General features: G+C 48.1%; 1 protein-coding gene across 2 annotated transcripts in view; it reads right to left on the bottom strand.

The window, feature by feature from the left end:
• The window catches only part of ETV6 (ETS variant transcription factor 6), a 164,513-nt gene extending 147,080 nt beyond the window's left edge, over positions 1 to 17,433 (bottom strand). For both annotated transcript variants that reach the window (XM_056862968.1, XM_056862969.1), the window contains exon 1: positions 17,361 to 17,433. In XM_056862968.1, the coding sequence (XP_056718946.1) occupies positions 17,361 to 17,393 (33 nt within the window). In that variant the 5' untranslated portion in view covers positions 17,394 to 17,433. The remainder of the gene's footprint in view (positions 1 to 17,360) is intronic.
• Positions 17,434 to 22,312: the final 4,879 nt, after the last annotated feature.

Genomic DNA, 22,312 nt, shown 5'->3' with positions numbered 1-22,312 from the left:
TAAAGTCAGCAGTTCTCAAATTTTGTTGTATTGCAAACCACTATACTATTGACCTGGCTTTTGAAGACCACCAATATTATTTTGTTATGGGTACCACTTAGGATGCCATTTATATGGGTACCACCAATATTATTTCGTTATGGGTACCACTTAGGAGGCCTGAATTAAGAGGAGGAGGAGGAGTTGGTTTTTATATGCCTCACTTTCTCTACCACTTAACAAAGAATCAAACCAGCTTACAATTACCTCCTCTTCCCCTCCCCACAACAGACACCCTGTGCGGTAGGTGGGGCTGAGAGAGTGTGACTAGCCCAAAGTCACCCAACTGGCTTCATGTAGAGAAGCGGGGAAACAAATCCAGTTCACCAGATTAGCCTCCGCCGCTCATGTGGAGGAGTGGGGAATCAAACCCGGTTCTCCAGATCAGAGTCCACTGCTCCAAACCACCGCTCTTAACCACTACACCACGCTGGCTCTCTAGCAACCCACTGCAGCTGTATTAAATGTGCAGAATGAAAGGAAACAATTGGCTCGATAGCAGGCAGATGTGTGTGTGTGAGTTGGGACAGGCAGATCAAAGGGCAGGAGCGGCAGCCCATAACGCCCCAGCTCCACCGCTGCCCCAAAACAGGAGGAAGGGGTGCAGGAACAGCACCAGCACTGAGCAAGCAGCATCGCCGTTGGATACTGGAGGATCTCTTTGCAAGGTACAGAACCACACTGGAGACATGATGTCAACTCCTCCACAGGTCAAGAAGGGTCCCAGATCTTGTACAGTCAGATCAGACCGACGGACTAAACCAAATGGAACGGCCCCTTTCCAACCCAGCACTAAAGCACATGATTCAGCTTCAGAATTTCCTTCCGGTACTCAGCTGAGCAAGAACCAAAGATCGCGCTGCCAACGCGATGAGGTTCGTTTCTCGCTACTGCCAATTAATGAACTATAGATTTATTCAGGCTGTCTGTTTTGCTCTATTAGTGGAAGCCAGTAATAGCTGCCCTAAGAAGTCTCAAGTTTCTAAGTTATTTAATTGCTGTGCTGCCACATTAAATTAATCTAAACACTGGGTGTTTGGCAAAGGCTCCACGCAGATATCTGTGGCTTCAAGACTTGCGGTCGGCAGCTCACCTTTTCTTTCAATAGCGGGTCATCTGTATTCTGGAGGCAGGAAGAGATCATTCGTCTCCAAGAGAAAGGATTTTGGAGAGAAACTGGCAACTCAACCATTTCCCCATTCCACACAACAAGACAAGAAAGGAATACCTCAGACCAAGAAGGATTTGGAATTATGGTCAGTCCACGCTATGCCAAAAAACCCCGAAATAAGTGGGTTCCAGATCAAATCAAGCCTGAACTGTCCCTACAAACTAAAAAGACTAAACGGAGGCTATCATATTTTGGTCATATTATGAGAAGACTCACTGGAAAATATAATAATGCTAGGAAAAGTGGAAGGCAGCAGGAAAAGAGGAGGACCCAACATGAGATGGATTAACTATATAAAGGAAGCCATGGCTCTCCGTTTGCAAGACCTGAGCAAGGCTGTTAACGATAGGATATTTTGGAGAACATTGATTCATAGGGTCACCATGAGTTGGAAGGGACTTGTCGGCACTTAACACACATGCTACCTTATCCAGGCTATGTGTAGAAAACTACAACGGTCAGACTGTTACATCCAGCACAACTCCAATTTGTCCAATGGGTGAAGTAAAACAAAACCTGATGATGGACCTTGAGCTTGTTTGGAGGTTCTGGCAGGGGAGCACAGCTATCGTATACCCTTGACCGGAGAATGGTACACTCCTATCTGGGATGGTCGTCCTTTTCCACTGAGCGCACAGCTTCGGGAGGGACGCACATGGAGCGGTGAGGGAGGTAGGGGACACCTGCCTAGGCAGCCAGATCAGCCGAATCAACCCTGGCGATCAATGGGGTGACAGATGTTGCAGCCAGATCGCCCTCACATCCCCCCAAAAAAACCCTGAAGATGTGCCTTGTTTGATCAAACCAAAAGTCCACGGAATTCTGCATTCTGCTCCCAACAGATGGGAGCAGAAGTTAAAAGAGCCAGGCCACAATCCTGAACATACTTCCTAGGGGTAAGTCCCAGTAACCTCAGTGAAACTTACTTCTGAGTATACATGCTTAGGACTGCCCTGCAAGCTCCCAACAGCTTGGCAGGGGCTTCAGGGAAACTCACCAGTGGGGCACATAACTACCCCAGTCAGCAGACCCCTCTGAATGCAGGAGTTCCATTTAGCCCTTAGGACAAACAGGGATTAATACAGCTCTCCTCTCCATGTTGTTTACCTTGCTTAAGGCCTACTTTGCATAGAGCAGCAGCCACCCACCCCCACCGTGCCCCCTCCCTCCAGAAACTGAGCTTAAGCAGACACGGGTCCATTTGCAACGTATCCTTCCCCCAAGATTCACCCACCTCTCCGCTGAAGTGAGCATGGACCTATCTGAGGCTCTCAATACTCTAAAGCACAAGTTTCCATGACACTAATGCAATTTTATTTCATGACGAGAGTGCTTTCCTTCAGATTTTTATCTAGCACGTGCGTCTTTGTCAGGAATGGAGATGCAGAACGGGAAACGCTTCAACTACTGCTTTTCTGGAAGGCATGGGCCCCTATCCATTGCTAGATGATCTAAAATGGGACGCAACATCAGCACTCTATTTACTTCAGGAGAGGGAGGAAAAGAAGGAGCCGCAGGGGCAATCCTTTCTCAGACAATTGTCTGCAGGCTAAAAGTGGATTTTGCTACATCAAATGACTTCCTGCTATCCCATTAGAAGAATATGTCTGTACCAATTAGGAGTTATGGTGCCGAGGTCGGACTAAGAGAATGGCAATATTAATTGTGATAGCCCATACTCTCAAACATATTTTTCCCTTTTCTGTAGCAAACTTTGTCATCCCTGGGCAACCAGCGGGCTATCCTAGGGCTGGATATACTAAACATTAAAATACCCATTGTTCAAATATTAACCTTGTACTGCACGCTCGAAGATTGCTCCAGAAGGTTTTCAGCCCCATTTGAAGACTGATCACCTAGCGTGGTAGACTCTTGAGTAGTTGTATGGTTATGGCCTTTGGCCTTACAAAATACATTTCACCTCCCTCCGACACCTAATAACATCCCAAAATATCCAATACATTTTTCATCCCATGTTTCCTAAGAACATTTACACCTGGCTTTATTACAGGGCACTACAGCAGAAATCCTGAGCTGGGAGGCAGATAAATTTGACAGCCAAGGGAAAAGGTTTCCTAGGCTGGCTCTTCATTTGCCAGCTACGGTTTTCCAGTGAGTCGAGGTAGATTCTGCACTGGGCTCAGCAGGCTAAACAGTCCAAGAGGTACCCAGCCCACGTTGGGTGCAGTGAGACCTTGAGCAGTGCTGGAACTGAACAAAATCATAAAGACTGGCCAACCGTGCTGCTGGTTGGTTGGTTGGTTTTTTAAGTTGGGGTGCCGGCCTTGCACCTGGATGCACTGCGCAGAACCGGCAAATCGAGAGAAGGAAGAAAGGTTCCTGCTCAAAATTTCGACCAGAGGACACAGAGACGCATGCGAGCAACCTTCCTGGGAGCCAAGGATGCAGTCACTTTCAGCGAGGCGCCATGGGAGGGTAGCCAAGCTGGATTGTGCAGCAATCCACAGCGGAGACTGCCTTGCCAGGCCAGCCAGCCGGCAGACGTTGGGAGGTCTGGCGCTGCCAGAGAGGGCAGCTGCTTCTTGGTTTGTTGCACACAGAAGAGGGAGCAAAAAAAGACACAGACACCCAACACACACACACACACACACAGGAAGCACATTTGGCTGTTTGCTCAGGAAGGCCATGTTCAATCCCATTTACAAAATACACAAAAACAAGGTAACCCACTTTCAAGCAAATGGCAGCTGGAATTTGAAAGCTGCAGCCAGTCGATGCAGGAAGTAAGGAAAAGCCCATCCTTAGAGCCAGGGAACTTCTCCTTTTGCAAAGGCTGAACCTTTAATTCCTCTTCTTTAATTCCTCTCTCCCTGGAGAACAAAGCCAGCTTTAGGAGGAGGAGGAAGAGGAAGAAGAACAGAAGAAAGATCCCTTCCCTGCTGCTTCCCCCCCCCCCCCCAAAAAAGCTGCTGAATAAAGCTAAGGCCAAAAATTAAGGGGGGAGGTGGAATGGATATAATCTAATCATTTCCTTGAAGGATGCTTGTTGTCCAAGGGCACTGCTGACACTCCCTGCTCACTATTTCTCGACAAGTTTATCAAGAACTTGATCTTACTTTTTTCCTTTGCCGTGTCCCAAATGTCACTCACTACTAAGGCAAGTCACTGCCCCAAAGGTGAATTCTTTCACACCGTGCGCCACCAAGATGAGTCAGGAGTTGGCCAAGGCCTGCACAGAGGGTTAAAGCGAATATCGAGGGAGGAAAGTTTGCTGCTGCTCAGGCCGAGAACAGAAGGACTGCCTCGCTTGATCCGACCAAGCTAGGCGAGAGCTGATGGAGGTATCCATCATGCATTTGTTTCACAGGCGACTGAATTCCTTACATTCAGCGCGTGAAGATGAGTAGGTTTTTATATGCCGACTTTCTCTACCTTTTAAAGAGAATCAAACCGGCTTACCAGCTCCTTCCCTTCATCTCCCCACAACAGACACCTTGTGAGGTAGGAGAGGCTACGAGAGAGTTCGGAGAGAACTGTGACTGGCCCAAGGCCACCCAGCAGGCTTCATGTGTAGGAGTGGGGAAACCAACCCGGTTCACTAGATTAGAGTCCGCCACTCATTAATCAAACCCAGATCTGGAATCAAACCCAGTTCTCCAGATCAGAGCCCACTGCTCTTAACCACTATACCAGTGATGGCGAACCTTTTAGAGACCAAGTGCCCAAACTGCAACCCAAAACCCACTTATTTATTGCAAAGTGCCAACATGGCAATTTAACCTGAATACTGAGGTTTTAGTTTAGAAAAAACAACTCATACATTAACATCTTTTGTCTTAAAAGAAGAACACAATAACAGAGCTGTGGCAAGGAGTTCCACAGGTTAATTGCATGCTGGTAAGCGGGTGTTCCTCTTTTAGTAGAGGATTTCACTGAAAGGTGGGAGGCGCTGCAAAGCCCGCGCTGTGGCCCGGGTGCTCTGCTCCCCTCCAAGTATGCCACGCTGTGAGCTATGCTCCCCTCCAACCTAGCTCCTCTCCAACCCCACCACGGGAATCACCTTCGCCACAGACTCAACAGGCTGCCGTCTGCGCTGCACCCTCACGCCGCATGTGAGCCGCCCGGCATGTGAGCTGCCCTGCTGCATGTGACAGGGGAGGGAAGAAGCGCTCCCATTGGGCTGCTGGGCAGAGGGGCGGGTGATGTGAGAAATGCCCTCAGGCACACGTGGAGAGGGGGAGGGGAGCAGCCCGGCCTCACATCCCTCTGGCTTTCTAGTAACGAACACAAGCGAACTCTATGCTTGGCCAACGGCGTGCGTGCCCACAGAGAGGGCTCTGAGTGCCCCCTCTGGCACGCGTGCCATAGGTTCGCCACCACTGCACTATACCATGCTGTTCAGAAATTCAAAGACCTGGCCTGCCTGGTTGAAGGGAAGCAACAACCCCACAGACCCCTACTCCTATAAGAAATACTTGTGTTTGGCATACACAAAGTCCTAAAGAATCTGCATCTACAGAGTAGCCTGTAGAAAAATCAAAGCATAAAGATGTGTCATAAATAGCATTTAGTACATTAGAGGGCTATGCATATTAGTCTGGAAGTCCCTTTAGGTTAAACTGGTTGCATTTAACGGGGAAATGCTAGATCCGAGCTGCCAACTTAGTCAGCTGCCTTCTGAAGAACTTTCAGATGATGTGGAACCTCCTCATTTGTGGTGTCTGAGTACATTTTACCCATGAAAACGCTGTGACTAGAGTACCGGAAACATGCCACAGAGAACATACTGCTCTTGTGTAGCAAGTTCTTTAGCATTTTTCCATTTATTTCCCAGTGCTATTCAACAGGCTAGTTCTGACCGGGAACATTTTGGAAATCATCTTGGTACCTGTTTGCATATGAACTTGCCCACTGGTTGAGACCTTCTTCAGAGACTCTTCGGGCGAAAACGCACGGTCGCTTTATCCTCCTTTAATCCCTGTTTCAGCCAGGATTCAGCCAGGATCGAACGCATGCGTTTCACCTAACGCGCGTTCGATCCTGGCTAAAACAGGGATTAAAGGAGGATAAAGCGACCATGCGTTTTCGCCCTTCTTTTGGGGTCCTTCACTAACTGAGGTGACCACGGACATGGTCTCTGGAGAACTCCACCTCCAAAGTATCCTTCCCCAGGATCATTACCCAGTTCCTTCATTGCTGGTATTTAGACTGCTAGCCAGCAGCACTCTTGGCCAATGTAAACCTTACTGTGACACAAGGAAGTGGCCAAAGCACCTTTGGCATAAGCAGCACGCCACACAAGGGCAGTAAATGGCAGTAATGTTTGAAGGCACTGATCTCCATGACTGTTTCATGGCTCAAAGCCACAAGTACTGGGACAATAGAGATGGGTTCCCTGGCAACTTACCGTGAGGGTCCTTTCTCCTCTGAGGTATAAGGGCATCTTGACTGTGAGAATCACCCAATCAAGATGCCCGTTCCTCAGAGGGAGAAACCCAGCATCTTGGTGCTGGAGGAAAGTGCCGTCAAGTCGTAGCCGACTTACAGCTACCCCGTAGGGTGAGGGTCCCCAGCTTTTTTGATTCTGTAACAGCGTGTGGTGTGCAGTCACAAAAGGGCTACTGCAGGAGGCATGTGGTACACAGTCACAAAATGCAGCTTACCTTCAATCATAGTGAAGATCTTTGGGCTGCCAAAGCAATGTTGAACACATGAGGCTGCCTTACACTGAATCAGACCCTTGGTCCATCAAAGTCAGTATTGTCTACTCAGACCGTCAGCCGCTCTGTAGGGTCTCAGGCAGGGGTCTTTCACATCACCTACTTGCCTAGTCCTAGTTTTTTTTTTTAAATATCTGCACAGCCAATAAAATCTCATGGCCTAAAACAGGGATGGGGAACCTCCGGTCCACGGGCCGGAAACGGCCTGTGAGGACATTTTCTGTTGCCCTCGGGAGCCCCAGGGCCCTTCCATAGAAACGTGCAGCATGGCCCTCCCCAAAACTGTTCTTGAAGCCGCAGCTTGTAGAAACGCTACGGCACACTTTAAAAACCCCTCTGGCCGCCTGTCAGCTGTAGAGAGGGGTTTTTAAAGTGTGCTGAGGGGTTCCTGCCCACCCAGTGGCGCACGGGGTTCCACGCACCCGGGCTTTAGCCTATTTTTCTTTCTCTCCCTCTTCTTTCTTTCTTTCTTTCCTTCTTTCCTTCTTTCCTTCTTTCCTTCTTTCTTTCTCTTCCCGGGCCCACTGCTGGCTGCCCTCCCACCTGGGAGGAGGGGGAGGATGGGGGGAGCAGAGGCAATCTCCAAGAGTTCTGAATAGCCTCTCCTAGGGTTGCCAACCTCCAGGTGGTGGCTGGAGACCTCCTGCTATTACAACTGATCTCCAGCCAATAGAGATCAGTTCCCCTGGAGAAAAGTGCCACTTTGGCCATTGGGCTCTATGGCATTGAAGTCCCTCCCCTCCCCAAACCCCGCCCTTCTCAGGCTCCGCCCCCAAAACCTCCCACCGATGGCAAAGAGGGACCTGGCAACCCTAGCCTCTCCCCTCCCCCCCCCTGAGATCTACGCCTGGTATGGCCCCCAAACAATGTGATAAATATGCAAATGGCCCTTGGCAGTAAAAAGGTTCCCCACCCCTGGCCTAAAGAATTGGAAATTGTATTATGCTTCAAGCCAGAGTAAGATAATCTGTATAAAAATACGAAATGTTACAGTAGGCATAAATTGATCTAAACAATTTATTGTACATGATAATATGGAAATAGGCCTCTTTCTGGTTTTCGATTAGCAGATTATTTATAACAGTTTAGAATTATATCATATGGGTATTACATGGTATCACAATATAACTACAATATGTGCTGGTCTATGACAGTAACAATAAAACTAACTACAATATTTGAGTAGGTTAAAGCATTTGTTACTAGAGTCATAAAATATGTAGTACAATTATGCATTGCTAATCATTTTCTATAAGAGCTGATTGAAAAGCTTAGTACATACAAGCAGAATTATATAATAATAATAATTAAATATTGTAATTCATGTATTTTGCAAGAAGATATGAATATGCTTAAATCCCCCCCCCTTTTAAGACCTGTTAATATTTCAGATTTACAAATAATTTGCTATAATAATTGAAGGTATAGACTGATCTATAATCACTCTAAATAATAGCTGATTAATGTTTTGTTATAGATATGTAAAATGTCTGTATGATGTGTGTTGTGTTTTATGTTGTTTTGAAAATAAAAATTTACCTCTTCCCAACTTTCCAAAACCACTTGGCGGGTGTCAGGAAGAAGAAGAGAAGAAAGAGGAAGAAGAGGAAGAGTTGGTTTTTATATGCTGACTTTCTCTATCACTTAAGGAAGAATCAAACCGGCTTATAATCACCTTCCCTTCCCCTCCCAACAACAGACACCCTGTGAGGCAGGTGGGGCTGAGAGAGCTCTAAGAGAGCTGTGACTAGCCCAAGGTCACCCAGCTGGCTTCATGTGGAGAAGTGCGGAAACCAACCCGGTTCACCAGATTAGCGTCCGCCGCTTATGTGGAGGAGTGGGGAATCAAACCCGGTTCTCCAGATCAGACTCCACAGCTCCAAGCCACCGCTCTTAAACACTATACCACACTGGTGTTAGTGGGTTCCATGGCACCCACAGTCACCATGATGGGGACTCCTGCTGTAAGGTTTTCAAGGCAAGAGACGTTCAGAGGTGGTTTGCAGTTGCTTGCTTTTGAGCAGTCCCCCTGGACTTCCACCCAAGTACTAACCAGGGTCGACTCTGTTTAGCTTCCAACATTGGATGAGATCAGGCTAGCCTGGGCCATCCAGATAACAGCGCCAGCATCTTAAGGTGGGGAATATATTAAAATATGCAAAAAGAAAAGGTAACAAAGGAAGCAGAAGCCAATCCAGACAGCTAATGGGAGACTGTAAGGAGCCCCGTGGCGCAGAGTAGGAAGCTGCAGTACTGCAGTCAAAGCTCTGCTCCCGACCTGAGTTCGATCCCGACAGAAGGTTGACTCAACCTTCCATCCTTCCGAGGTCAGTAAAATGAATACCCAACTTGCTGGGGGTAAAGTGTAGACGACTGGGGAAGGGATTGGCAAACCACCTTGTAATGATAGTCTGCCTAGTAAACATCGGGATGTGACATCACCCCATGGGTCAGGAATGACCCGGTGCTTGCAGAGGGCAGTACCTTAACCTTTTAATGGGAGACTATGCTTGAAACCCTGCCCTGCACATAAGAGGAGCATGATAGGGGAAGTCCAACTCTGCATGTTGCTACTTTCTTACCTATAAAGAGGCTTGCTTTTCCAGCCACCCCTCTCCCCACATGCCAAACTGGTACATTTCTAGGACAGCAACACTGCACGATAACCTTGCATGTACTGACTGGCCCTTGAATACCATTTAAAAATCACCACCAAACCAGATCAGGGCTTCTCCTAGCTTCCAGTGGAGTAGTTATAAAGGCCATATAAGGATCCAATACCAAGAGAGAGAGGTTTCTACTGGGAAGAGAACCAAATCCAGACAAAATGCTTCAAACTGACCAGCTTCCCTGCCAAGCCTGGTCACTCATCGCCAGCCAAGTTCACCGCAACACAATGCTACACTCCCTTTTGCTCTTTAGCACTGCAAAGAAGGAGAGCGAGACGCCTTACGCAACAGAAACCCTGGGTACATTCCCCAACATGTAACACAACACTCCAAGCTCAGATTGCGAAGAAGTCACATTTCAACAAAACGGACTACCACGGCATGATAATATCTTTAAGAGAGGGACTGTAAATGCCAGCCTGCATCTGAAAAGTAAATGCCCACGGTTGTTTTTCTTCCTCATAAGGAAACCAGCGCCCACCTACCCCAGTCAACTAAACACCAAACTAAGTTTTGAACTACCAGGCACAGCCATACCCAAGACATTTTGGCACCTGGTGTGTGAAATCCAAAAAGGGCCCCTCTCGCACTAGCGAACACGAGATGGAATCCGCCTTCACTCTCCATGGAAGCCATAAGAACATAAGAAAGGCCATGATGGATCAAGGTCCTTCAGGTCCAGCAGTCTGTTCACACAGTGGCCAACCAGGTGCCTCTAGGAAGCCAAATGGACTTGCGGACGGATCGCTCCCCAAGGGCATCTTTGCCTCTTGCAAGATCCACAGCCTGAAGTAACCTCACCTCGTGGAGAGAGTACAACAGTCATCACGTAGTAATAAGGTTACCAAGTAGCCACTACTAGTCTGACCAGTAAAGGGACAAAACAGCCAGAGAGTTTCAGATCCTCCCAGGCTCTTCCCCATCCCACCTTTCCAGTACTTCTTGAGGATTTGCTCCCGAGGTAGACTGGCCTTTTAACTTACAGGGAAAGATCCTAGCAAGCCACTGCCCTGGAGAGCTGCAGGCAACCAGGAGCCAACGAAGTCTAGCCCCAGTAGCCCTGCTTAGTGTTGCAAGGGACAGTCAGACGGCTTGCCCCAAGGCCATTTTCCCTTCCCAAGTTTGTTTGCTCTCAACCCATCAGACTGTGTGTGTGTGTGTGTGTGTGTGTGTGTGTGTTAAGTGCCTTCAAGTTGTTTCCGACTCATGGCGACCCTCTGAATCAATGTCCTCCTTAGTATCCTATCCTTAGCCTTGCTCAGATCTTGCAAATTGAGGGACGTGGCTTCCTTTATAGAATCAATCCATCTCTTGTTGGGTCTTCCTCTTTTCCTGCTGCCTTCAACTTTTCCTAGCATCAGACTCTACTATCTTCTTAAAAAATGAGAAGTTTGCTACCTTAAGCGAGTCGACCACCTGGCTAACACTACTGTTTCACGCAGCTCAAAGGTGTCATGCTGACAGTTGTGTCTGAACTTTTTTTTTTTTTTTTGCCATTTTCTGGGCATGGATTGGGGGTCACTGGAGGTGTGGGGGGGAGAGGTAGTTGTGAATTTCCTGCATAGTGCAGGGGGTTGGACTAGAAGACCCTGGTGGTCCCTTCCAACTCTATGATTCTATGATGTCAACGCAAGTCAGGATGTGCATTCTCCAAATTTTGCTTTGCTCCTTTGATAAACCCTTTACAGAAAGAGCCACTTTCCTCTTGCCAAAAGAACCCCCTCAAGGCCTAGAGCCAGATCTCCTTCTCCCTTGGGAACCCGGCAGCCAGCTGAGGTCAGACTTCCAGGCCCTGTTCTAGATGCCCCCCTGTTCTAGGTGTGAGAGTTTTTCAGTGATAGTGCCCTCACCTTTGGGACTCCCCCCCCCCATAGAGGCTCACCTGGCATCAAAATCTGTTAGGTGCCCAACAAAGGCATTTTTCTTCTTTTTGACTCCATTTCTTTTAGGTCCTGAATCCTGTTTTTGTTTCTACTCTTTCGCTTTAGAGGATACGTCAAGGGTATTTCAGATCTTTTGATCAGATGCGTTTTTATTGTTGCTGTTTTCATTTTTTTTAATCTTTCATTTTAGGATATTGCTGTTTTATGCTGTAAAATCCTGTGATTTTGTTTGTATAGAGAAGTGGGATACGTATGTTGTAAATAAATTTGGGGGGTGGGAGGGACTAAAAACATTCAAATGCAGGCTGATCAATTTAAATTCTATGGAAACCTCCATGTCATTTTATCCGGCTTGGTGCGCTACTTTTTAAAATGGCAACTATGATCGGGAAGAACCCTTTGCTGTTGGGGCGCCAGCCCAGAGAAGCGCCCCCTTCTCACTTCAGAAGCTTCCAACCAAAATCTTCATTGATGGGCAAGTTCATATTTCAAAATGTATTGATTTTGTAAGATGCTTTGAGTCTCCGAGAGACAGAATAGGCACAAAACTAAAACTCCAAATTACTAAATCTACCGTGTTTTTAAAATAAACAGCCAACGAACACATTATCCAGGAGGGATCAGTAAATGTAAAAATCTCTGTTCACATTTTTTAAAGTTCCACATACGAGAGAATATAGGGGAAACAACACAACACACACATGAAGCTGCCTCATGCGGAATCAGACCCTTGGTCCATCAAAGTCAGTATTGTCTAACTCAGACTGGCAGCGGCTCTCCAGGGTCTCAGGTAGAGGTCGTCCACATCACCTACTTGCCTCGTCCCTTGAACTGGAGATGCCAGGGATTGAACCTGGGACCTTCTGCATGCCAAGCAGGTGCTCTACAGGCTGAGCCAGGCCCCTCCACAAAGAAGAAAGTGTAAATCGGCTATTCTCAAACAGCGTGCCCTGGGCACTCGAATCCACTAGGAGAGCCAGAGTGAAAGAAGGCCTGACATCTACCTGGAAGAACTAAACCAGTGTGTTGGCTGCACCCACCACTCCGTGCCCCTCAAAAGGGGCACAGCCCCACTCAGCACTGATTTCTGCCCCCCACCCCTATTTGCCAATATATGGCTAGTGACATCACCTCAGGAGAGGGAGTGAGGATACACTGAGATTCCCTGATACTGGCCAGAAGCCCTAATCCCATCCCTGAACAAAGAGGAAGGTGGGAGGCAGTCCCACGGTGGAAAGACAAAGGCTTGCCCATACTTCTTGGAACAGGTCCAGAAACCTTTACGCAAGAGTCTTCGGGGCTTGGAGCAAAGCGCACCTACAGTTCTAAAGGCAGACACAAAAAGAGTCCCAGGTACCAAGGTCTTGAGGGGGAGACAGATGCCGACGCTCTAGACCCCAAACTGTAACGTTCTCTGTTTCAGGAACCCAAACCTCCTGTCGATAGAGACTGAACAACGTGACGGCTGTTGAGTCTCCCGCACCCATAAAATCTCCCAATTGAGCTACGAAAGAAGGGACTGCCTCCTTGCTGGAATGGAAACTGAAAACTTCAAGACTAGTAAACGAAACAATCTTCTTTTTAAACACATTCACAGCCCAAACAGAGGAACGACTCCAGCCAATTTAGATCAACAGAACCAGCCAGCTTAATTCTAAAGTGCTCTGACTTAGCCTAGCTATGGACAAGCATCAACTGATTATTGGTTCTTGTAGGTCAGTGATGGCGAACCTTTTAGAGACCGAGTTCCCAAACTGCAACCCAAAACCCACTTATTTATTGCAAAATGCCAACACAGCAATTTAACCTGAATACTGAGGTTTTAGTTTAGAAAAAACAACTCATACATTCACATCTTTTGTCTTAAATGAAAAACACAACAACAGAGCTTTCAATTATACAAACAACTTTTTGTCCAACCCCCTCTTAAAGGCATCGAGGCTAGATGCCATCACCACATCCTGTGGCAAGGAGTTCCACAGGTTAATTACATGCTGGGTAAGTGGGTGTTCCTCTTTTAGTAGGGGATTTCATTGAAAGGTGGGAGGCGCCGCAAAGCCTGCACTGTGGCCCAAGCACTCTGCTCCCCTCCAGCTATGCCACGCTGTGAGCTATGCTCCCCTTCAACCCCACCGCAGGAATCACTTTCGCCACAGACTCAACAGGCTGCCGTCCGTGCCGCACCCTCACGCCACATGTGAGCTGCCCTGCCGCATGTGACAGGGGAAGGAGGAAGCACTCCCACTGGGCTGCTGGGCAGAGGGGCGGGTGATGTGAGAAATGCCCCGCGTCCCTCTGGCTTTCTAGTAACGAACTCAGGCGAACTCTGTGCTGGGGCGACGGTGCGCGTGCCCACAAAGAGGGCTCTGAGTGCCCCCTCTGGCACGCGTGCCATAGGTTCGCCACCACTGTTGTAGGTTACCCGGGCTGTGTGACCGTGGTCTTGGTATTTTCTTTCCTGACGTTTCGCGAGCAACTGTGGCAGGCATCTTCAGAGGAGTCACGCTGAAGGACTGAAGATGCCTGCCAGTTGCTGGCGAAACGTCAGGAAAGAAAATACCAAGACCACGGTCACACAGCCCGGATAACCTACAAGAACCAATGAACTCTGACCGTGAAAGCCTTCGACAATATTATCAACTGATTAATTTAAAAGTTTAATAGATCTCTCTCTCTCCAGGCGTTTGTTTAGTTACAATTATACCAAGAAATATTATTTAGTGTACAATGCAGTTTCTCGAAATCTGCACGCCGCAGAACAGCATGAGAAATGGAAACGCAAGCTTCCCTTATAGTAAGCGAACATGGCGTGGAAGTGGATTTCAGATTCTACTTAGTACTGCAAGGAGTCAGCAGCTACAGTCATACTACGTACATAAAGTACATACTCTAAGTACTTTCGAATATCCAGTTACTGCTGATCGCTCATCCTGAGCATGCCCCCTCTCGACTATGGAAAAGCCGCCACAAAATATTAGCACCTCAGCGTGACAAAAGGAATAAACCTGTCCAATGTGAAAGCTCCAGTGGAAAGCGAAAACGGCTCGTCCTGAACTAAAATACAAATTAAAGAGCAAGTCAGCAAACGAAAAAGGAACCCCGCCGTCTTCCTGATCAGATGAGTCCGAAGAACAAAACGAGAAAGATTACCGGTGTGCTTGAGAATCCCTACAAATGGAGAAGTTGGCAACACCCCCCTTTTCCTCAAGACCAAGGAATACCCTTCTTCAGAGTATTTGTGCACGCCTGAATCCAAAATCCTAGGCGTACTTAGCCAGAAGTAAGTCCTAGGGAAGTCCGTGGTAATTCCTTCCAAGTGAACACAGCGAGGCCTGGGCATTTGCAGTTCTTCCCCCACATATCGTTACCTACATTATTATCAGAGATAAGATATCCAATGACACCACTTAGCATTTCAAGACAGCATTTCAGGCATTTAAAGAGATTCATGTACATTCTTGGTAATCCTCAAAGGCAACCCTCTAAGACAGGGAGAACACCACAGGCCTATATTACAGAGGAGGTTGGGGAGTGGGGGTTGAGGCCAGGAGAACAGTAGCTTACCTAAGGTGAGCATTTTGATTGATTGACTGAATTTATACACCGCCCTCCCCGACCAATGCCAGGCTCAGGGCGGCTTCCAACAAGGACACATCAACACAGATACATCAATTAAAACATAACACATTGAATTAAAAGTAAACTCAACTTAAAAGATAACAGGCTCCCGAATTCGGTACCCCTATAAAATACACCAAGGAGGTTAAGAAGATACCCAGGGCAGAGAGACTATGCCCCTGTAAATCCGGGGATTTAGAAACCACTGAACGTGTTCTCCTGAATTGTAACTTTTACACAATACCCCGTTCTAAGTTTATTGAGCCCCTCATACGGAGAATGGGACCCGACAGGGAAAGAGAAAAGGCAGAAAAGCTCCCACAAGGAGATAACCCTTCAATCACCTCTCCTGTAGCAAAATTTTGTACGACACCAATGAACATTCGTTGCCACAGAGTAGTCTCTTAGTCCAAATGGCAGATGTAACTTGGATGTTATTTTTTTTTTTTGTTTAAGTGATTTAAGACTCGGACTAAAACGGTCTTACCGACAAAGGTTTACAGTCCATGTATCTTGTTTTATCTGACCAAGGGCCGTAAATAAACAATCTATCTGTCGATCGACACCAAGGAGGTTGGCACGAAAAGACTCCGCAAGGCCAGTCCCCCCAAAGAGCCCACCGGCCCTAAGGCTGGAGTCCAGCCACTACACGGCTTCCGGAGAGAACTGACATTATGGAAACACAAACTTAAAAGTACAACTTAAAGTACAAACACAAACTTAAAACACAAACATACAGGCACCCTAATTCAATATCCCTACAAAATACACCAAGGAGGTTGGCACAGTAAAACTCTACAAGGCCAACCCCCTCAAAGAGCCCACCAGCCTAAGGCCTGTGTCTAGCCACTACACGGTACCAGCTTCCAGAGAGAACCGACTTTACGGAAACACAAACTTTTACTCCCAATTGTACCTGAGTCCCAGTTTCTGGTATACACTGAATTTAAACCTTATTTATGGGGTTGGCACAGTTACCTTTACCTTTTTACAGTTACTGGGAAGTGCACTCCATAACATCTCGGCCTTCGGGAACCAGACTTTGGAGCCAAGCAACCCTACGCCTACTTCCTCATAAGTAAGCCCTACCAAGCCGCACACGACACGCACCTTCAGGAGCAAGCTGCCAACGGGAACCCTGGTTCTCCCCAGAAAGCAAGCCTTGTTGAACTCAAGCGGGAGCACGTCGGATGGCGACCTCAGCCACGCGGGGAGCCACAAGGCAGAACCCCAAAACAAATGCCCAACTTTGTGACCGCCGGGCACGAGGGAGACGGACCTCCTGGCTGTCAGGAAACGCGCCGGCAGGTAATTTCCAAAGCAGCTTGGCAGGATGAGAAACGGTGGAAGCGACCAAGAGGAACGGGGGGCTTCCCACCACGTCACTGCCAGTCCACTGATCCTTCCCAGCGTTGCAGGAAACACCGAAGAAAGTTTGGGGAAGCTGGAAGAAGAGAGGCCACTTTCCAGCGGTCGAAACCCCTGGCAAAGCTCCCCCTTCCCCGCCGTGGCCCACCCAGGCGGCCCTTAAGCAAGCCTCCGACAGCCCAGCCCAAAAGCGGTCCGGCTCGCCTGAGCTTCAGAATCATGGGGCTGGAAGGGACCCCCAGGGTCATCTAGTCCAACCCCCGGCACAATGCAGGAAACTCACAACCACCTCCCCCCCTCCACCCCCCCAGTGACCAAAAGATGGCCAGGATGCCCTCCCTCTCATCATCAGCCTAAGGTCCCAGAATCAGCATCGCTGACAGATGGCCACCTAGCCTGCGCTTCAAAACCTCCCGGGAAGGAGCGCTCCCCGCCTCCCGAGGAAGCCCGTCCCACTGAGGAACCCCCCCTCTCACTGTTGGAAACTTTACCCGCGCAGGAAGGACCCCCCCTTACCTGTCCAGCAGGAAGGACCCCCCCCTTACCCCCCAGGATGCTCTCTCCTCCCTCTCTTCGCCCAACCGACGGGGCGGCCGAGGCTGCTCACCCCCCCCCCCGGCTCTCGGGGAGGCGTCCCAGGCCAGCCGGAGGAGAAGAGCGCCAACCTCCCCCCCAGCCCCTCCCGGCTTCCTCGCGAGCAAGCCCGCCCGGAGCGGGGCCGCCCCCGGAGCGCCTCGCTGGGGAGGGGGGGAGGAGGGAAGGAAGGGGGGGCGGCGCCGCGCGCGCTTCCTCGCGAGGAGGAGGAGGAGGAGGAGGAGGCGGCACTTTGGCCCCTCTGGGCGCTCCCCGCTCGGCCACTCCTCCCCCCGCGGGGGGGTCCCCCAAACTTCGTCCAAAGGGCAGAAGGCAGGCGCCTCTCCAAAAGGCTTACCTTGATGCAAGGCTGCCCGGGAGCCTCCGACATGTCTCCGCAGGGGAGGCAGCGCCAGCCGGCGAGCAGGAAGTCCTGGCCTCCTCCTCCTCCTCCTCCTCCTCCTCCTCCTCCTCTTCCTCTCCTCCTCCTCCTCGGCCCTTGCTCGCCCGCTTCCTCGCCCCTTCCTCCCCTGCGCCTTCCCCGGGCGCGTCAGGGCCGAGCTGGCGTCGCCAAGAGCGCACGGCTGGCCAGGCGCACGGCCGGCGCGGCGGAGCGCGCGGGGGGGAAAGAGGGGAAAGAGGAGGAGGAAGAAGAGGAGGAGGAGGAGGAGGAGGAGGGCCGGCCGGACCCGGCCTGGGCCCGCCCCTTCCCCGCTCCGGCCTGGGCAGCAGGCGGCCGCGAGCCAGCCGCGTCCCTTCCTGGAAGGGCGAAAGCGAAAGGCGGCGGCGGCGGCGCATCGGGCGGCGCAGAGCGCGGCCAGTTCCCGGCACCGGCTCGGCCCCTTAAAGGAGCCCTTGGGGGGGGGGAGCTGCCGCCCCCCCTGCGAGGAAGAAGCCCCCCTCCCGGGAAAGGGGGCGCGGCGAGGAAGCCCCGGCGGCGGGGGAAAGGCCGCCTGGCGGTGCCTTCCCCGGGGAGCGCGCGTCGGATTGGAGACCCCGCAGCCCGTTGGGGCGGGGGAGGCGGTGTTTGGGGTGGCCCTTCTCTTTTTTTTCCTTTTTAATAATTTTTTTATTATTTTCATAGTAATAATGATAATCCCTTTTTTCCTTTTTAATAATTTTTTTATTATTTTCATAGTAATAATGATAATCCCTTTTTTTCTTTTTAATAATTTTTTTATTATTTTATAGTAATAATGATAATCCCTTTTTTCCTTTTAATAATTTTTTTTATTATTTTATAGTAATAATGATAATCCCTTTTTTCCTTTTAATAATTTTTTTTATTATTTTATAGTAATAATGATAATCCCTTTTTTCTTTTTAATAATTTTTTAATATTTTATAGTAATAATGATAATCCCTTTTTTCCTTTTAATAATTTTTTTATTATTTTCATAGTAATAATGATAATCCCTTTTTTCCTTTTAATAATTTTTTATTATTTTTATAGTAATAATGATAATCCCTTTTTTCCTTTTAATAATTTTATTATTATTTTCATAGTAATAATGATAATCCCTTTTTTCCTTTTAATAATTTTATTATTATTTTCATAGTAATAATGATAATCCCTTTTTTCCTTTTAATAATTTTTTATTATTTTCATAGTAATAATGATAATCCCTTTTTTCCTTTTAATAATTTTATTATTATTTTCATAGTAATAATGATAATCCTTTTTTCCTTTTAATAATTTTTTATTATTATTATAATAATGATATAATAATAACAATATAATAATGATACAATAACAATATAATAATGATAATAATAATGATGATATGATATAACAATAATAAAATAATAAAAATATAATAAAATATAATATTTGCCCTTCTCAAGGCGCGCCTTTTTCCCATCCGAATTCTCGGGACTCCACAATGCAGAGTTCTGAGCCTTGGGATGGGGGAAATGCGCCTCCAGAGAGCTGCAAACCCGAGGCGAAACCACCCCTGCATAAATGGCCTATGCGTGCTTGCTCAGAAGTAATAGAAAAGGGCAGGAGTCCAGTGGCACCTTAAAGACTAACAAAAATATTTTCTGGGAGGGCTTTCGTGAGCCGCAGCTCACTTCTTCAGATACCTTGGGGAAAGCATGACACAATCTTTCACCTTGGTAAGTGGGGTAAGTAGACTGCAGCGGATTCTTTATTCCTTAGTCCCTTAGGTAGGATGTTGAGTCTTCTGCGTTTGGTGAGAAAGAAGTGGTATCTGAAGAAGTGAGCTGTGGCTCCCGAAAGCTCATCCCCTCCCGGAAAATATTTTTGTTAGTCTTTAAGGTGCTACTGGACTCTTGCCCTTTTCTACTACTGCAGACAGATTAACACGGCTACCCACTGTGAATTATACTCAGAAGTAAGACCCGCTTTATGCAAGGGAGGCTTTGCCTTGCCTTTGCCGCTCTCTGGATGCACGTTTTCCCCTATCCAAATGGTCACTTTCAGTCCGCTTTCGATGCACTTTGCAGCTGGATTTTACAGTGTGAAATGGCAAACTCCACTTGCAAACGAGGGTTAAAGTGCGTTGAGAGTGGACTGAACGTGCATTATTCAGGATGTGTGGAAGCACCCTATCCATGGGAGGTTTCGCCTTGGATTTGCTACTCTCTAGATGCACATTTCCCCCATCCGAATTCTCAGAACTCTGCATGGGGGCTCGTTTTTGAGTTTTGAGAATTTGGATGGGGAAAATGTGCATCCAGAGAGCTGCAAACCCAAGGCAAAACTTCCCATGCATAAATGGCCTATGCATGCTTACTCAGAAGTAAGACCCACTGTATTCAAGGGGGTGTCTTTATGCATGGGAGGCTTTGCCTTGCCTTTGCCGCTCCCTGGATGCACGTTTTCCCCTATCCAAATGGTCACTTTCAGTCCACTTTTGATGCACTTTGCAGCTGGGTTTTACTGTGTGAAATGGCAAACTCCACTTGCAAATGTCCAGTAGCACCTTAAAGACTAACAAAAATATTTTCTGGTAGGGTATGAGCTTTCGTGAGCCACAGCTCACTTCTTCAGATACCTGAAGAAGTGAGCTGTGGCTCACCAAAGCTCATACCCTACCAGAAAATATTTGTGTTAGTCTTTAAGGTGCTACTGGACACTTGCCCTTTTCTACTACTGCAGACAGACTAACACGGCTACCCACTGTGAATTATCCACTTGCAAACGATTGTTAAAGTGCATTGAAAGTGGACTGAACGTGCATTATTCAGGATATGTGGAAGCACCCTATCCATGGGAGGTTTCGCCTTGGATTTGCTACTCTCTAGATGCACATTTCCCCCATCCGAATTCTCAGAACTCTACATGGGGGCTCGTTTTTGAGTTTTGAGAATTTGGGTGGGGGAAATGTGCATCCAGAGAGTGGCAAATCCAAGGCCAAACCTCCCATGCAAAAATGGCCTAAGCCCCCATGCAGAGTTTTGAGAATTCGGATGGAAAAACTGTTCATCTAGAGAGCGGCAAATCCGAGGCAAAACCTCCCGTGCACAAATGGCCACAACGAAAAGGGGGCAGGGACGTAGATAAGGGTTGGGCAGCCGTAGCGGACTTTATCGGACTCTGGCTTCGGGTACCTCAGCATGCATAGGATTGGGCTGCGCGTGCTCAGGTCGCGCATACAATCGGTTTGCATGCCCGTGGCAAAGGAGGAAACTGGCTGCTTGTGCACGGGAGGTTTTGCCGCTCTCTAGATGCACATTTTCCCCATCCAAATTCTCAAAACTCAACAATGGCCACTTGTGCACTGGAGGTTTCTCCTTGGATTTGCTACTCTCTAGATGCACATTTTCCCCATATGAATTCTCAAAACTGCACGGGAGCTTAGGCCATTTATGCAAGGGAGGTTTTGCCCTGGATTTGCTACTCCCTAGATGCACATTTTCCCCATTTGAAGTTTCAAAACTCTGCATGGGGGCTTACTTTTGAGTTTCGAGGATTCGGATGGGGGAAACGTGCATCTAGAGAGCGGCAAATCCAAAGCAAAACCTCCCATGTATAAGTGGTCACAGTTGCCTCTTGTCCGCCCTGCCTCGGCGCTGCCTCTTTAAGAGCCTCTACCAGGAAAAGAGCCTCTACCAGGAAATGAGAGCTTCAGTTACACGAACTGGGGACCGGGAAAAGGGAGGGGAAAACTGCGCGAGGCCCCAGCCCAGACAAAGGCAGGGGAGGGAGAGAGAGAAGGGCAGAGGATTGTTTCCTCTTTGCAAAACACACAAGGATCTCACAATCGTAGCAGCCAGGAATGGAGAGATTGCTTTAGGACATAAATTCTCAACAAGGGGGGAATACCCCCGGGGGGATTTTAGGGTTAGGGGGAGGTAATTGGGACTACTATTCAGCAAAGTGTGATGTCTTGTAGATTATGTCCACTATGTGAAATTTTGGTTTGTTTTTCATCTGCAACAGTCAATAAAGTTGATGACTATCTTAGGAAGGGGGGAATTATATTCTGAACACTGGTGAAAGGGGGGCGGGATGGAGCAAAAAAGGTTGAGAACCGCTGCCATAAGAGAAGCTGGAGACCGGGAAAAGTAACAAAGCACCATCGTATTGCCTGTTAAAATGTATGGGTGTGAAAGGTGGACATTGAAGAAAGCTGATAGGAACAAAATAGATTCCTTTGAAATGTGGTGTTGGAGGAGAGTGTTAGGGATACCGTGGACTGCCAAACAAAAAAAAAAACCAATCAGTGGGTTATAGATCAAATCAAGCCTGAACTGACCCTGGAAGTTAAAATTACTAAACTCAGGCTGTGGTACATTGGTCACAACATGAGACGACAAGAGTCACTGGAAAAAACAGTCATGCTAGGAAAAGTTGAGGGCAGCAGGAAAAGAGGAAGACCCAACAAGAGATGGACTGACTCAATAAAGGAAGCCACAGCCCTCAGTTTGCAAGATCTGAGCAAGGCTGTCAAAGATAGGACATTTTGGAGGACTTTCATTCATAGGGTCGCCATGAGTCGGAAGCGACTTGACAGCACTTAAGACACACACAGCAAAGCACCAAACCACTGGCTTTCCTTTGCCCCTGCAGCAGCTGAGATGGGACAAGAGTTTTCAGATCCAAAAGGCCAGTGCTTTTTGCCCTTAAATGCATGTTACTGCTGCTTATTTTAAAACAATCCTGTTCTCATTTTGCGGTGGATGCTTTAAAGGACGGCAGAAGGCTTTAAACATCTTTAGGACAGTGTTGGTTTCCCCCTTGGCGACTACCTCCCCCCCCTCCAAAAAAAGTGGTCCAGCAACATGTGATCCCATCCTGGGCATGTTCCCATTGATTTCAATATTCTGTAGTAAAAGGAGCTT

This window comes from Euleptes europaea, chromosome 17 (genome assembly GCF_029931775.1).
Source record: "Euleptes europaea isolate rEulEur1 chromosome 17, rEulEur1.hap1, whole genome shotgun sequence".
Taxonomy (NCBI): Eukaryota; Metazoa; Chordata; class Lepidosauria; order Squamata; family Sphaerodactylidae; genus Euleptes; species Euleptes europaea.
Note: the sequence above shows the minus strand (reverse complement) of the source record. Positions and strands in the feature narration are given on the sequence as shown.